This window comes from Amblyomma mixtum, chromosome 2 (assembly GCF_055824585.1).
Source record: "Amblyomma mixtum isolate Tamu chromosome 2, ASM5582458v1, whole genome shotgun sequence".
Taxonomy (NCBI): Eukaryota; Metazoa; Arthropoda; class Arachnida; order Ixodida; family Ixodidae; genus Amblyomma; species Amblyomma mixtum.
The window spans coordinates 71,830,719-71,846,465 of record NC_143013.1 but is presented as its reverse complement, the minus strand read 5'-3'; the positions used below and the strand labels follow the sequence as shown (position 1 = coordinate 71,846,465).

Sequence of the window (15,747 nt, the reverse complement as noted above, 5' to 3'; positions counted from 1 at the left end):
ACAGGTGGGCCACCTAGGTCACGTGACCTTGTGACGTCATCACAACCTGCCCACCGTGGCAGGTGGCAGTTAAAGGTGCACTGAAGAGGATTATGAACTTGTATTTTCGCCGCGGGAACTCGATCTACACGTTCCTGGCATTCTTAGAAACTTCGACTTATTGCCCTGTGTGGCAGATTTCCCAAATTAAATCGAATTAACGTCCGGCTCCCGCCTTTATTTTTTGAATTCTTCCTCGTACGGTGGGCGGAGTCGACCAACGCGTGGAGTGCCCTTCAGCCAGCTCCGTGGAGGCTTCGCTTTATTTTGTTTTTTAAGTTTCCATGAATAAATAGTTTCATTCGCAGATAATATACCGCAAAACAAGCCCGCAGAAATAAAAATATGCGCGGACTATTTGCTACTACGGACTACTACATATTACTCCGCCGATGGCAGAGCGGCAAGCCGCCACGGGACTGGGTGAAAGGCACTCCACGCGTTGGTCGACTCCGCCCACCGTACGAGGGAGAATTCAAAAAAAAAAAAAAAGGCGGGAGCCGTACGTTAATTCGATTTAATTACAGAAATCGGCCACACAGGGCAATAACTCGCAGTTTAAAGCTCGGAACGTGTAGATCGAGTTCCCGCGGCAAAAAGACAAGTTCAGATTCCTCTTCAGTGCACCTTTAAATTAATGATGGGTCGCTCGGGAGGAACAAGCTGAGCCGCACCAAGGCCCAGCGCTGGGAGCACCTGCCATCGTAGGGCAGTGGCGCATCGCTTAACCGCTGCACCAGTGCGCCAGGAGGGGTATGAGGACTCCCAGGGATCAATGAATGTCAAGTAGAGAACGACCTTCTGCATATGTGGGAATTAACCCATTACGCTATGACGTCATACCCTTAAGGCAGTGCTTGTGTATCCCTTGCAATTTTTTCCTTTTTTCTCTTCATTACCCCAAGTAAATAAAGCATACTCGTAGCAATTTCTTCATTTTTGCCACAGTTATCATCAAACGTTGAAGCCGTGTGTGGTCAAATTAGCGGAGTACGGCGGTCGTTAGATTTAAAATTTGACTTTTTTTTAAATTCATTGCGTGGTTCAGCTAGCTAACTGATAATACACGGGTAGCAGCTCTCAGTATGCATTACCGGGGCAGATAGAGCGCTAAGGAATTGTGGCCAGAAGGGCAGTGAGCACTGTTTTTGTTTGACGCATAAATATTCTGCTGCGAGAGTTCTACAGTAAAATAACACGGTGAGCTGAACTTTGCAGTTCAGTTCACCACCCTGTATGTTTAGAGTTTCCTAAAAAAACACCAGAGGTGATGTATTGCTCAGTTCAAACTGGCAATCCACGGTATGCGTTTTCTAAACCGCCTGGCATACGGAAGTATGTTAAGGTGTAGCAAGTGTTGTTGCGCCCGTTCAGGTGCAGTGCCACACCCAAAACACTTGCTGTCTGTTGCTCGCAGCAGGACTTTTTCTGTCGAACGGAAACAGCTGGTATCACCCCTACTCAGCACTGGCCTCACTTCTGCCATTCCAAAATGGTACGTAAGCTAAGCGCTCAAAGAGTCATTGACTATTCTTGGAGAAGCATTCAGTGCTCTTTCCGAACTTTCACTGCATCCGATAACGCAACCACAAAATAATAGTTACCGTCATATCGTAATCAAACACCTTTTCTTTCACTTCCTGTGAAAACTTTCTATGCAACTACTAATAATGCCAGCTTTTTCTTGTTACAATAGATGTACTGGGTGTCCCGGGGAAGGCCACCACTAGTTTAAGATAGGCTTTTTGAGGTCTACAGATGGCTTCAATTGGCATAATGGTACCAGCGTTGGCGGATATCAGAAAACAGGCGGATCATATTAACTAGCAAGCTTACAAATTTCAAATAGATAGCTTTTTGTCTATTTAGGCACCTGGTTGCACTTAGAGGTTTGCTGCTGGCCTTTAGTAATAGCGATATACATTTTTTTTAAATTATAAAACGCAGTTACCCTCAGAACTAGGCCGTTCCACCAAGCAGCAGGATTCACAGCAGATGTGTTATCTGAAGCGAGGACTATGACGCACGTTGAGACTCGGACTCCCATAAAATTAGAGAAATCGGCTCCTTTCGACCGAAGTAAGAGCGAAACGACTTTGTGGATGAATGCTAGAATAGGCAATACGAATGCTCCTCGCTACGTGGACACTCGCTGTTGCTAGTTGAAAAGCTGAAAACGCTCCCGTCTTCATGACTTATTTATTAAGAGCGTGCGTTACAAATTTCATCACCGGCTCAGTCTTACAAGAGGTCGGCCGCTTCGTCCTACTGTGACGGTTTCAGGTATAGAGCCAAACATAGCTGTGACGCCTGCTATAGTATGCGATCAGCGCGAATGAAGGAAGCACGAACAAAGTAGCTCGTCGAATACAACGCAAGAACGAAGCGTCTTTTCGCCGTCAAAGGAACCCTTCCCAGCCAATGGCGTCAGCCGGTTCTCGTGAATCTGCTAGCCTGACATCGCAGCGAGCGGCGCCACAATGCAAGGAAGGAACTATCCTCGATCATGCAGGGAGGATACTATCCCCTTTCATCTACCACTCCCTGCATTGCCACCCTAGCAGGCTCATTACAACCAGCCGACGCCACTGGCTGGAAGGGGTCCTCCTTTGACGGGGAAAAGCCGCTGCCTTCTTGAGCTGTACCTGACTGTAGCAACAAAATTTTGCGTCAGTAGGTGCCGCTGTTGGCGTGCACATGCGCGGATCATGTATCGAAATCAGAACGCGAATGATGTATTGAGCGGAGCTTTCTTGAAGCGGACATTAGCGAAGCACACAAAATGAACCCTGTACGTTTACTTTCTAATCTTGGTTTGGTTTGGTTTATGGGGTTTAACGTCCCAAAGCGACTAAGGCTATGAGAGACGCCGTAGTGGAGGGCTCCGGAAATTTCGACCACCTGGGGCTCTTTAACGTGCACTGACATCGCACAATACACGGGCCTCTAGAATTTCTCCTCCAAAGAATTTCTAGCCGCCGCGGCCGGGATCGAACCCGCGTCTTTTGGGTCAGCAGCCGAGCACCATAGCCGCTGAGCCACCGCGGCGGCTCTAATCTTGGGTTATAGTGCTGGGCGTTTTAGTCTGCACTGCCTCGTTCTGTTGGGTAATCTTAACTTGCGCCGAGTTAAGGTCATTTCTGAAGAAGTCATAATTCATAAAAAGAAAACAATAAGAGTGGACGTAATTAACACAAGCCCTTTGGGCTCCCGGGTAGCATGCTGAGGTAAATTTGTACCGAACAGCTTTTAGGACTTAACTAACGCTCTTTCAACGAGATCTTGTGGTCATTATAAACTTGAGACGTGTATTTTGCTATCTGATGTTCCATCCGTAATACCGCATTACAGCGACAGTGTTTGACAGCGATATATCTGTGCGTACAAACTGGTTAGACATTCTACTTCCTGCCGCATTTACTGTTAATTTTAGTGTAGGGCGTGTTTTACACGCACACATTTGATCCATAAAAGGGTGACAAAAGTAACGCTGAGTTGTGTTGTGTAAAAAAAGAAAGGAAACATGGGTCCCCCCCCCTCCCTCCCTCCCTCCCTCCCCCCCTCCCTCCCTCCCTCCCTCCCTCCCTCCCTCCCTCCATCCCTCCCTCCCCTCCCGCCTCCTTCCCGACATAAGTTCTTGTCCCGTGACGCGCTCGTGGCGCATCCTGTTCCGCAATGAAATATAGAACGGTCGCTCTTGATATAAACTAAGACTGTATCTTAACAGCAGCCTTTGAGGCCGACGTAGTCAACGGTCATGCTCCCAAAGGAAATGTAAGCGTTGCTGTAGCATATCATTTCAGTTCACATTTCTCCTCTTCTGATGCTTCACCTTTGCGCTTCTAGCTCTATACGACCACTCGGGGTGGTAAAAAGAGGTGCTGCAGCCGAAATCAGCTGTATTTGCGATACAGCTAAACATGCAAATGCACAGCTTGTAGCTTTTCTAGGAAAGGGCACGCTAGCACACACACACCACTTTAATGCATCCATGCGCTATTCAACAGTAAATTAGTAGCTGCTAGGTGCAACTGGTTGTAATAGGGCGTTGCAGAAGTTAAGACACATATAAATGTAGTGCAAGTACAGTTGAACCTCTTATAACGAAGTTGAAGGGGCCTGAAGCCATTGCTTCGCTATAGACCGTGTTCAAGAGTGCATGCTGTTGGGCGAGTCGGTCGTACATGGTTATGCAAGGATACTGCGCAAAAAACACGGACGAGAAGCGCTCGTCCTTGTCGTCTTCCCGTCCGCGTTTTTTGCGCGGTACCCTTGCTTTAACCATAACCCGTGTTAATCGAGCTTTCAAGGGGAATCGTCATTCCTTCGTTATATTCATTATTTCGTTATAAACCGTTTCGTTACAACAAATGCGTCGAGGGCAAGCGCGGGCCGCTTTGCCGTTGTTAGCTTTCTTGTTGAATTCTTCACCCTGGCGGCCTTGTGCGTCTTAATTTTATTATGTTTAACTTGCTTGTGTCTTTGTGACCTTATATGATGTGTTTGCTGGAGGTCAGCGGCTTTGGAGCCAAGGCCTTTTATTTTTGTTTAAATATTCTAAGAAACAAAAAGAAACATAGAAAGACTCTTCTGCAAGCATGAAAGTATGCCCCACAGCTAAAATGTGCTGGGAGGCGGTGAAAGGCTGAATGAAGACCGTGAAAGGTCATGAAAACGTCTGGTCATCCTCGTGATAGCCGTGGTGACCACAGCCTTCGGGCTGATTTAAAAAATTCGGTATTAGCTATTTATTTATAGTGAATAACAGCATTATTTCAAAAAGAGCGTGCACGAACCACAAACATGAGCATCCGCCTTTCGGAGAAATCGGTGCTTGTGCAAGTAAGCATATGTGTAAATTTAAAGCATTCGGTAAACGGAGGTAAAACTGTCACGCTCATCGTATGGGTGTTTCAGTTAACATCGCATTCATGCCGGTTTGTATAATAATGCAAGTAATGGCCATATTAAAGCACGCTTCAGGGCGATTTTTTTTTTTTTACAGCGCATAGTGCCAACACACACACATGCAACCTGCGTATGCAACGACCCAAACCGCAACGTGCCGGCTCAAATTTGCTCCGTCCGGGATCACCTCACGCGTTGAGCCAGCCGTGTTTCCCATGCCATATAAACTGTCAGCTCGGAAATTCTACCGTTTTGTGAAACCGATAACACGCAAGTGCAACATTTCTTTCACGCAACGATACAACGATCCTCCGTTTCCCTCAGTAAATCTGCGATGCGCAGACTCGGTTAAGATTGGCGCGAATGTGGCGCAAAGCGGCCACCACTCAGTTTTGCGCTCCGACAAGAAAGTATCGCGAGCGCCTCCTGTGTCCCCGCACTCTTCCACATACAGCTTCCTTCGTTTTGGTATATCTTTTCTGTCGGTATTCCGTTATCTGCAGTAATTCAGCTTGTGAAAAAAAAAAAAAAAGAAACGTTTAACATCAGAATTGGCTGAAGAGGCCAACCAACATGTGCGCGCTTGACCTCGCTGCATTTACAAGATATTTTTTCCCTCCTTCTCTTTCCTCCCCCATTTGTCCACGTAGGTCAGCAGCAACAGTTCCGCGCTTTCGCCAGCGCGTTCGGCCAGCGACCTCCGTTCCTGGACCCCCTACGCGAGTGGGATCACCTTCGGAGGAAAACGGCCGAGCAGTGGGCCCTGGACATACCGAGGAGGATACCCGGTGCCGGATCGCATCACGGTCAGTCAGTCCGCGATGCATCGGAAAAGAAAAATTCGGGGGGCACTTTGCAGCACTCTAAAGTGCTGCAAGGCGAAAGCCTTTCCTGGCGCACTGTTTGGCATTGGCTGCGAGACTGTTTGTGCTGTACTAGTGCTTTATTTGGCTACACACTTCGACTACACATTACAACTACACACTTTGACTACCGACATTGACTGCTCCTTTAGCAGGACTCTCTCTCTGCTTCGATGAGTTCGGTTCTATCTATGGCTCTGTTTGCAGTAATGAGGTATGTAATGTGGTCACCCACGGATGCCTGACGCCCCCAGTCGGAGCGGACGACAACTATTATTATTAGTTGTCGTCTGCTCCAAAAGGGGGCGTCAGGCATCCGTGGGTGACCTCATTACTTCGAATCCGCGCACTCTGACATCATAACCATTTCGACCAACCCAAAAGCGTCACACCTCTGCTGACAACCTTCTGTCGACTGCGATGAGGCATTAAAGGCTTTCGCCTAATAATAATTACTTAACGCTATGCAGTGACAGTTCGTGCGGCCCTGAGGGTGCAATAAAACTAAACCCCTTCCTCAACTTCAGTAACTTTACGAAGTTTCTGTCCGAAGAGGACAGCTTTTCCAATGCGGTGCGCCATTATACGCTTCGGCCGCTTGCTTTGCTGGAGGTGCGCCACTTGTTTAACATAATCAAAGAAATAGAAACACGAAAGTGATTTGTAAGTTACCCTGTGCTTCAGAGCGAGTGTATCAAGTGCACGTTCGCAGTCGACGTAAAAATAGCATGAACGCAACTTCCAATTTTTTTTTTCATTGGCGCGCGCGCGCCTCCATAGAGAACTACAAAGAGAGCTTCTGAACAATGAGAGACAGGCAGTGAGTATTCCAAGCTGATCAAGATGAGACATCAATGGCTTGCCGGGTTACAAAAATCAAGGGAAGTTAATAAACGCTAAAGTTTATTTTTAACTTCGAACTCTTTCAAATAAAGAATGCGGTTGAACAACGGCTCAGGCCACAAACGCTTATCCGCCAACCACGTACAAAGTACGTTACAAATGAGTGCAAGGTCGATCGTCGCTTGCTCTTTGCTTGGAAAGCATTCAGTGCTCGGGGAGCACTGGGCGCCCCAAGTCCTTGACGTCTAATGACGAGAAAGGCTATGCTTATTAGGGCAAATCACGCATGCGTTGGGCGATTTTGCGCACAGCTGTCGGTCTGACACATTTGAAACGTATTTTAATGCACAGGCAAAAGAACGAGGAATGAGCACAAAGACCAGAGTTAGGTCACTCTAGTCTATACATCATCGTTTTCGCGCCAGTTATTTACAGTGAGAAAGGATGAAGCAACATGAATGGCTGCCGTCCACACCGTAACTCTGTGTACGCCTTACGTTACAGCTTATTTGCTTGAGCTTGGTCCCTCGCATGGTTTCAGTGTTTTTACGAAAAATGTTTGCACTTAGCGTGCACATGTAATCAGCCTTTAAGATAATGCGTGATCCTTACTTGGCCAGCTTCCATAGCAGTTGCATACTTTTTTTTTCATCCGAACTCGGAACAATTAGCTCTGTTCTTCGAAAAGTTTTAGTGCATTTTTTCGCACTTATAAAAAATATAAAAATCCACTGAATCTTGTCGTTCGTGTCCCCCTACCTCAAGATGTAGTAAGTACATTCCGTCAGTGAAGCGAATTTGAAAAAAAAAAAAGGGGAAAAAATTAAAAATGCACGTTTCAGTTGATAATCGTGTGCCTGCTAATAAACACCCTGCACATTATGAGGCTTACGGACCTTTGTCCCAGCAACTGTGGGGACAAAAGACGATACTTCGCGCATAATTTATGAGACGACGCCAAGCACAGAATTTAGATTAGAGCGCATAGGAGTTTCGCTGGCAGCAGATAGCGTGTTTCCAGGAGTTGGTAGGCAGAAGGAAGGCGAACGAGATATAAGAACGATAAGAAAAACAGAACAAACTATAAAGAGCATTGGTCTGAACAAACATGAAAGAGCGAGAAATTCAATTTGGATGATAATTAGGCTCTCTCTAAGAAAAGAACGGTCCTGCCATGGGATCTGCATAGCCCGCTAGAAAGAGACCCCCCCCCCGGCGACGTATCAAAGTCTGCTGCAACAATAGACGGTAAGGCGCGACGAGGAGATGAAGAAGAGAAAAAGAAGATGCCCACTCCATTTTCCGTGACGATCATGCATAGCAATCGGACAGACGATTGAGCGGGATACCTTTCAGCCGAGTTCGTCAAACCTTGCGTGTTTGCCAAGGTAACGCTCAAAGCCCAGCACGTACAACCGCGGACAAAGATATCGGGAACAGTTTGTGTAGTAATCTTTGAAGTCGCATGCCGTGTCAAACGCTCATCATTTGAAATGGGAAGACTAGAAAGAAAAGGCACGGCCTGCCTCTAAATTTTCCTCGACTGCGTAGTACTCTTAGATGCCCGCATATAAGCTGCTCAGAAATTAAATGAGAAAATCAGACCCCTGCGTGACTCGGTACTTCTGGAGAGAGCTTTAGAAACCATCATAACTTATGAAGCGCGCTGCCACGAGTATTGTTGAAATAACAAGCCTGCTCTCAATTAAAAAAAAAACAAAGACATCGAGGGGTTACTGTGTCATTTGGAGGCGGTGCATGAAGCCTATAATTATCAGAAGCAATTGCGCAGTCATTGCTCGGCAATGCCGGCGGACCATACTGACCTATAAGAGTCACTGGAGCCGATTTCACGCCGAAACATTTTTGTTTTCTTGTCGCCAGTACAGTACCTCAATATCTTCGTACACGTGAACGCGATAGGAGCGGGTATAGTTTACGTCACATACCGTGAGGCCTCAAGTTCAGCAGGGCCAGCCCGGCTCAACGACTACTAGTTTACATGAACTAGATCATGGAGAGTAAAGATCGGCGTGACTACAGCGACGCTCAGGGTTCGAACATTAAAGTGTAGCTTCCAGAATTCAAGCGCAACAAATACAGCACACAGAAAGGAGAACGACGGGACATACGCTTCCCGTCGTTCTCATTTCTGTGTGCTGTATTTGTTGCGCATGGATTCTGGAAGCTATGCACGAACCAGCGCCGCTAAGTGTTTTAATAAAGTGCAGGCGCGGAAAGGCAACGTCCAAGATCGCGGCGCACCGCCACTGCCTCGGAATCGCGCCGGCGGCAGTAAAAAGCAGGTTCTCTCCGCATCCGTTAATCCGACTCCCTGGCCCGATCGCGTTTTCATTTACTTCCCACAGCGGGTCAGGCAATACCTACACCCTGCAGGAGTAGGAAGTACCTCCACCCTGCAATACCTACACCCAGCAGAAAAACTCGACTCGCTCCGCCACCCGATTCACTCGATCCTAATAGCACTTACATGAACCCGACTACAGTCTATTCTTTTTTTACACAAAGAAGCTTGCTCGACTCAGTTGAAGTCATGTAAACGCCGCCTGTGAGGCTGTTTGCTCTTCCCGCTCGCTAAGTGCCACTGGACATGATCAAAACTGGATGCAGGACATTGTTATATGTCAAGCGAGTAGCTAACACAAGCACCTACCGGGTAGCAAATGGCCTTATGTATTTCGGCGTTCACTAACCAAACGACAGCGGTGCAGGCAGCACCACACATAGTTCGTGTCTTAAAGTGTTAGTGCCTTCTCTTCGTATCTTGCACTATTTAGTTCGCAACGCAGAGGCTGTAATCGAAACATGCTTTATACATAGTTCGTGTCTTATAGAAGTAAGTTAGTGCCTTCTCTTCGTATCTTGCACCACTTATTCGCAGTGCAGAGGCTGTAATCGAAACGCGCTTTAATGTCCCGGCAATAATCGCGGGGCACCTGACCAAGCGGCGTACTTGGCGCGGACACCTGCACTACACAGCGCATCCGTGTAATACAACAGCTCAACCCTCCGCGACTCCAAAGCGGCCGGGGATAACCGTGCAATCCGTTTGCCTTTACGGCCCATTCGTCAAGATCGCCGCGGAGATCCGCGCCGCCTAAACACCGAGCGTAAACAAAGTACCGCTTCCCGAGACATACGCCGCAGCAGCGCACGGTCTGGAGGGAGACTCACGGCGGGGAGACGCTCTCCGGAGCCCCTAGCGAAGGGACGTCTCGAAGTAATAACCTTATCCTCGGACAACAGGCGTCGCGGACATCGGCGGCAGCCGCCGTCACCGCCCCGAGGGATGAGGAGGGGAGTTAGAGGGAGAAGCCCCGGGTCAACAGGGTTTCCTTGGACCCCGCGCAATCCTTGGTGCAAACAGCGGGCACGATTCGCCTCTTGACGCTTAGTCAATACACGGAACGGCCTACTCTCTCCCCGGGTTATGGCTGCGGGGCTGCCTTTTGGGTGCACCGTCTCGGGTCAGGAAGCGGCTCCTATATTGGTCTCGATCACAGCCGCGAGAATGAACTGTTTCGGACTTGTCTACGTGGCCGCGTTACGGGGAGAGAAAAAAAGAATTTCGAACAAAACGGGGAAGGAGTATCGGTGATATAATCGTTATGTCCCCCGCTGGATATCTCTTTCTCGACGGCCGTTCGCGACATTCGACAAGGACGGCAGATACTTACGAGTGGCTGTGGCACAACCGGGAAAACCTCGTGAGCCAGTTTGAATTGCGGCGATCGACTTTAAATTCTGGTTCATCTCTCAAAAGCAGGGGAAAAAAAGTAATTAATGTGATAGTACCCTGAAGATTCATACTGGTGAACAGCGCAAAAAAGGCGGGCCCGCCTTTTTTGCGCTGTTCACAGAAAGGACGATGGCATGCCCCAGAAGATTGTCGAAGGCGTACGATGACATTCCCTTGCGGAACAATTACCCTGAGGTCAATAAAGGCCCACGAAAATCTATCCCTTCACGAAGTTTAACTCTAGACGCGATAAAAAAAAGCTATGTTCAACGCGGCGACGATTTCAGCTCGAGGGACGTGCATTGTGCCAGAAGAAGCGGAGGATAACCCCTTCGGTCACAGTGTACTCATATATGTGTCGATAACATGTTTTGTGCGAATTATTGTTTACTGCTGCGGCATAATGAGCCGCGAATGGCAAAGTGTGGTTGGCGAATGGCCCAGGAAAGAATGTTTTTGATATGCTTATGGTTTGGTTTGGTTAATGGGGTTTAACGTCCCAAAGCGACTAAGGCTATGAGAGACGCCGTAGTGGAGGGCTCCGGAAATTTCGACCACCTGGGGTTCTTTAACGTGCACTGACATCGCACAGTACACGGGCCTCTAGAATTTCTCCTCCAAAGAAATTCTAGCCGCTGCGGCCGGGATCGAACTTCTTTCTATTTGCCTTTTCTTATGTATCATGTATTTTTGTTTCGGGGAGGCGAGAGTTCGTTTAGCTAGAATGCTAGCTTTTCCTGTGCCTCCTTCAACCTTGTGATGGAAAATACAAACATTATTATTGTTATTATTATTAATAATAATAATAATACGCGCCATGAGTATGAAAAACGGTCAGGGTATACGTCTAAAAAAATATTGATTTCTTTAAGTGGATACACAGTTATTGTGCTTTTATAGACTGCATTCATCAGAAACTGTACAGAAGCTTCTGTATGCAGTACCCTGAGCAATCACGGTAGAGGCGCCACCGTGCGGTATTCCAGACAGTAAGGGGGGAAACTAAAGAAGGGCAGCCTTCAAAGAGATCAGAAATGGCTCATGGATTGTTTCTCTGTCCCCGTGTCTGTATACAGAGCTGGCACAAGCGGCGCTGCAGCAACTGTCGGCGGCCGACGCCCACTGGGGCGCGGCGTACCCCCACTACAACCCGTACCTGGCGCCGGCCACGGGAACCGGCGGCTTCAGCACGGCGCCCGTGCCTGTGAGCTACTCTTTGGACGCCAGCGCCGCGGCGGCCACCTCGCTCGCGGCCAACGTCACCTCCCTGGCCGCTGTGGCCGCCACCGACAGCGCCACGGGACTCTCGCTGCACAACTGTGAGTGTAATATGCGCAGCTGACGTCACCGAGCAGCCGCGTCTGTCTGAGCAAACGCCGTGCAGGACACGTGCTTCTTATTCCCATCTGCAGAAGGTGGCAGTGCAAGTCTTATCGGGACTCGCGAGAGCAGAACAAGTGGCGTTATACTGGACTTTTATAAGTTCCCGCAGCATAAAGTGACACTTCGATGATCGAGACGCAGCACCTAGGATACCGGGCATCGGAGTTACCGGGCACCGGAGATACCGGGCACCGGAGATACCGGGCACCGGAGATACTGGGTACCGGAGATACTGGGTACCGGAGATACTGGGTACCGGAGATACCGGATACACAAAAGCAGCACACCTTGGAGTAGTTTTATTGCTGTGTCACTTCCGTTGCCGCCACTTTCTAGTTTTCGACCTTCGCCGATTATACCGCTGGTACGGGCAGTAGAACAACGCTACGCTGACGTTGCCCTGAAACGGGCCTGTGGAGAGCAAGTGACGATGGCTCTTTGCGACCGCTACGTAACCTAAAAGTCTTCAAGGAGCTTTTGATTCTTCGTAAAATGTTGGCGTTGAAGAATTTCCCAGAATTCGGTGGCACGCCTGAACAAGAATCATTTAACATATTTTTCGAATTATCTTTTCCAAGGTGTTAATAAATTGACATTGACAAGAACGAGGGCACGGAAATAGTTTCATTTTTGGGGGCGAAATCTTAGTGACTGTGCTCACGGCTGCCTAGTGTATATATGCAGGAAAATCTCGACTTCTCAATAACTAACGCTGCAAGTACAGATCGAGTATGTACTGAAAATGGGCCAAATCAACTACCGAGGTGTGGCCGTGCCTCTTAAAGAGCTGCTGTCTAATCAATAGCCTTTCTTTGGATGCCTGAAATGTACACATGTGCCTACCCTTATCTTTTGCCAGAGTGCAAGCTTCGCACCGCAAAAAAAAAAGAAAAGAAATGCTCGTCTTCGAGACAGGCAGGCACATTACAGAGCACGTCAACTTCGAACGTGGGCCGCTTCGAAGGTAGCCGAAAAACTTGCCAGAACTCGCCCCGCGTGTACGGAAGGTCGCCTCACTCTGTTTCCCTGTTATTCATTTTTTTTAGATAAGAGATGTGACCAAGGCAAGGCCTCTCCTGCGCTTAATAACTTTTAGACTGCATCAGAAATTTTTGACCCATAATAGACTTTCAGTATGTGTGAATGTGAAATGCAATGTAATTCGTGCGCAGTCAACCAGGGTCAAACGTGACGACCGCATATGACGGGACCATGCACAATAAAAACTTTCGCTTGTTTGCATTCAACGACAGCTAGGGTAATTTATTATGAAACAACAGTGCGAATAAGGACGGGGACGAAAGTAAAGACGCCACAACAAGCGCTCATTGTGTCGTCTTTACTTTCGTTCCTGTCCTTATTCGCGCTGTTGTTTCACAATGGACCGATACCAACTCGCCCAACTGGCTCTTTTGCTAGGGTAATTTAATTTATATTTATGTTAAAGGCTCGTACGAAGCGTATATTCGACCGCGCTATGCAGTCGGTAGTGTGGATAATGTAGCTATTGTGAGCTTTACCTATTTATTTGGTTTTTTCTTTCCGTGTTTGTTTCTGCACACATTCTTACTTCATTGCTAAATTAACTATGAACTTAATGCGTTCGTCATCGCAGTAGTAATATCTTAGCAGTAGCCAGGTTCCTTCTCTGAAGTCAGTCAAGCGTTTCCATGCGTTTGTCCTTCGCAGCACTCCTGGACAGCAGCCACTCTCCCGCCAGCCTGGCCTCCTGTCCCGTGGACTCGATCGGTGGCCACGCGGGGTCCGCCGCCCTGCCCTCCACGCTGCTCGGTACAGCCTCGACGCCTTCCTCCGACTCGCCGCTCTCCAGCACGCGTTCCCTTACGCTCGACGTCAACGCCCTGTCCGGAGGCAGCAACGGCCTGCAGAACCAACAGACCGACTCTCTGCTCACGCCGCCTCGCGTCACCAAGTCGCCGCCCTCCCTGCTGCTGGGCAGCAACGGCACTGGCGGAGGCGGCAGTTCGAGCTCATCTCCTTCCTCTTCAAGCCTCGACTTCCTGCCCAACCCTGCCAACTACGGCGGGTTCTTGCCCGCGCACTCGTACTACGGCAGCAACGGGGCGTCAACAGGAACGTCGACGACCACTACCCAGCCGCACACGACCACTGGCGTCTACCTGAGCCCGCCGGTGGTGCCGCCGTCGCTGCTATACCCGCAGCTGTACGGGTCCATGTCCCACCCGTCCTTCCAGTTCCTGGGCAACGACCTAAAGTGCGTGATGGACGCGGCAGGGTTCGGGACGACGCAGCAACAACAACAGCCGCAGCAGCAGCGGCAAGACACGCTCCTTCAAGCGGACACGATAGGCATCAGGACGCAGCAGCACCACCATCAACAGCAGCAGCAGTCGTTGTCGCAGCAACAGCCGCAGCATGCCACGGATGACGTCGTGTCGCAGACGCCGTCGCTCGCTGGTTCCGTCCTGGACTCGTTACGGACGCCGGCCGACCACCACAGTGTCTGGAGGCCGTACTGAACATCCGGATTCCTCCGCTGTGTTGTCCGTAGGGTGTGCATGGTAGCGCGCCTTGCTTGTTATTTATTCTGAAACTGAGTGACGCGGCTGCGGCTGCGTTAAACGACGAGCGACTGTGACCATCCGTCGACGCTATGTCGTGATCGCTAATGGTGCGAGAAATTACGAGCTATACGAAGTCGCACTTGATCATGCAAACGAAACTGAACCATCTCAAAAGCAGCAGCTGGCGCAGATCTGTGGTTAGAGCGGAATTTCTTCGCTCACGACTTTTCTCGATTCGACGTCGTCGCGAACAGTACGTCAATAAGCGCGAGCAATGAGACGCAAAGTGGTCCAGAGGGTATCGAACCTTGGCCAAAGAACTTTGAGTCGTGTCCACCGACATCCATGTCTGGCGGGATGTGGGAAGATAATAAGAAATAAGTATCTGCGTATCGTTGTCTTCGACCGTCCTTGCCACCGATCCAAGATCATGATCCATATAAATGTTTTATCAGCAGTAATTCACCTTCATTCCTCATTCCGAAGATGTCTCCCTCTCGTGGTGTCGAAAGAAATGGAAAAGTGCTTCCTCATTGCCGATGTAGACGAGGCACCTCTGCATTTGATGTAGTACTAATGTAGTAAAAAGTTCAACCCATAGCTCGACATCGCAGAAACCATTCTTCTCGCCATAAGCTCCGCCCACTCCTACGTTTTAACAGAAGAAAAAGTTCCATGACGTCAACGTTAATAAAATGTAAACGAATGGTTGGTTGGTTGGTTGGTTTATGGGGTTTAACGTCCCAAAGCGACTCAGGCTATGAGAGACGCCGTAGTGAAGGGCTCCGGAAATTTCGACCACCTGGGGTTCTTTAACGTGCACTGACATCGCACAGTACACGGGCCTCTAGAATTTCTCCTCCAAAGAAATTCCAGCGGCCGCGGCCGGGATCGAACTCGCGTCTTTTGGATCAGCAGCCGAGCACCATAACCACTGAGCCACCGCGGATTTTTTTTTTTGTCTTTATAGCCACCGCGGCGGCGAAACGAATGGTGTAGTACGTAAATGTTCACCTAAAATCGCGGAACCTTGTCTCTGACGATGTAGGACTCCGTCATGGCGGCAATACTGGCAAGCAATAAAACAGTTCATGGCTGTTGCAGCTGTGTGTCCCTGCTCTCTTTTATTGTTGTTTTCTTTTCCAGTGTTCTTCTTTGCCGACATTTGTGCTGTGGACATTTGAGCTGATTCGCCTCAAGACAATGTAAGGTTTGGATTCTTACTGGTGGATTCTTAGAAAAATAAAGTTGTTTGGTGCATTTCTCTAAGAGCTAAATGCTCGTTATGCTTCACTGGCAGAAGCTCATGTGCAAAATATCAGCCCAGTTGCATGCTCTCCCCCCACCCCCACCCCCATTCCACATACAAACCTTCCTCGGTGGCTGTCATTATCCCTTTTTTCGC

General features: G+C 48.8%; 1 protein-coding gene across 3 annotated transcripts in view; it reads left to right on the top strand.

The window, feature by feature from the left end:
• Nucleotides 1–15,445, top strand: part of LOC149359704 (uncharacterized) — a 46,488-nt gene extending 31,043 nt beyond the window's left edge. Inside the window, exons 3-6 of one of the 3 annotated variants that reach the window (XM_089571836.1) lie at nt 1,460–1,534; nt 5,598–5,753; nt 11,490–11,732; nt 13,486–15,445. In XM_089571836.1, coding sequence (XP_089427962.1) covers nt 1,460–1,534; nt 5,598–5,753; nt 11,490–11,732; nt 13,486–14,297 — 1,286 coding nt within the window. In that variant the 3' untranslated portion in view covers nt 14,298–15,445. Of the gene's footprint in view, nt 1–1,456; nt 1,535–5,597; nt 5,754–11,489; nt 11,733–13,485 lie in introns of all 3 variants that reach the window. The other 2 variants (XM_089571835.1, XM_089571837.1) reach the window with 2 other exon arrangements.
• Nucleotides 15,446–15,747: the final 302 nt, after the last annotated feature.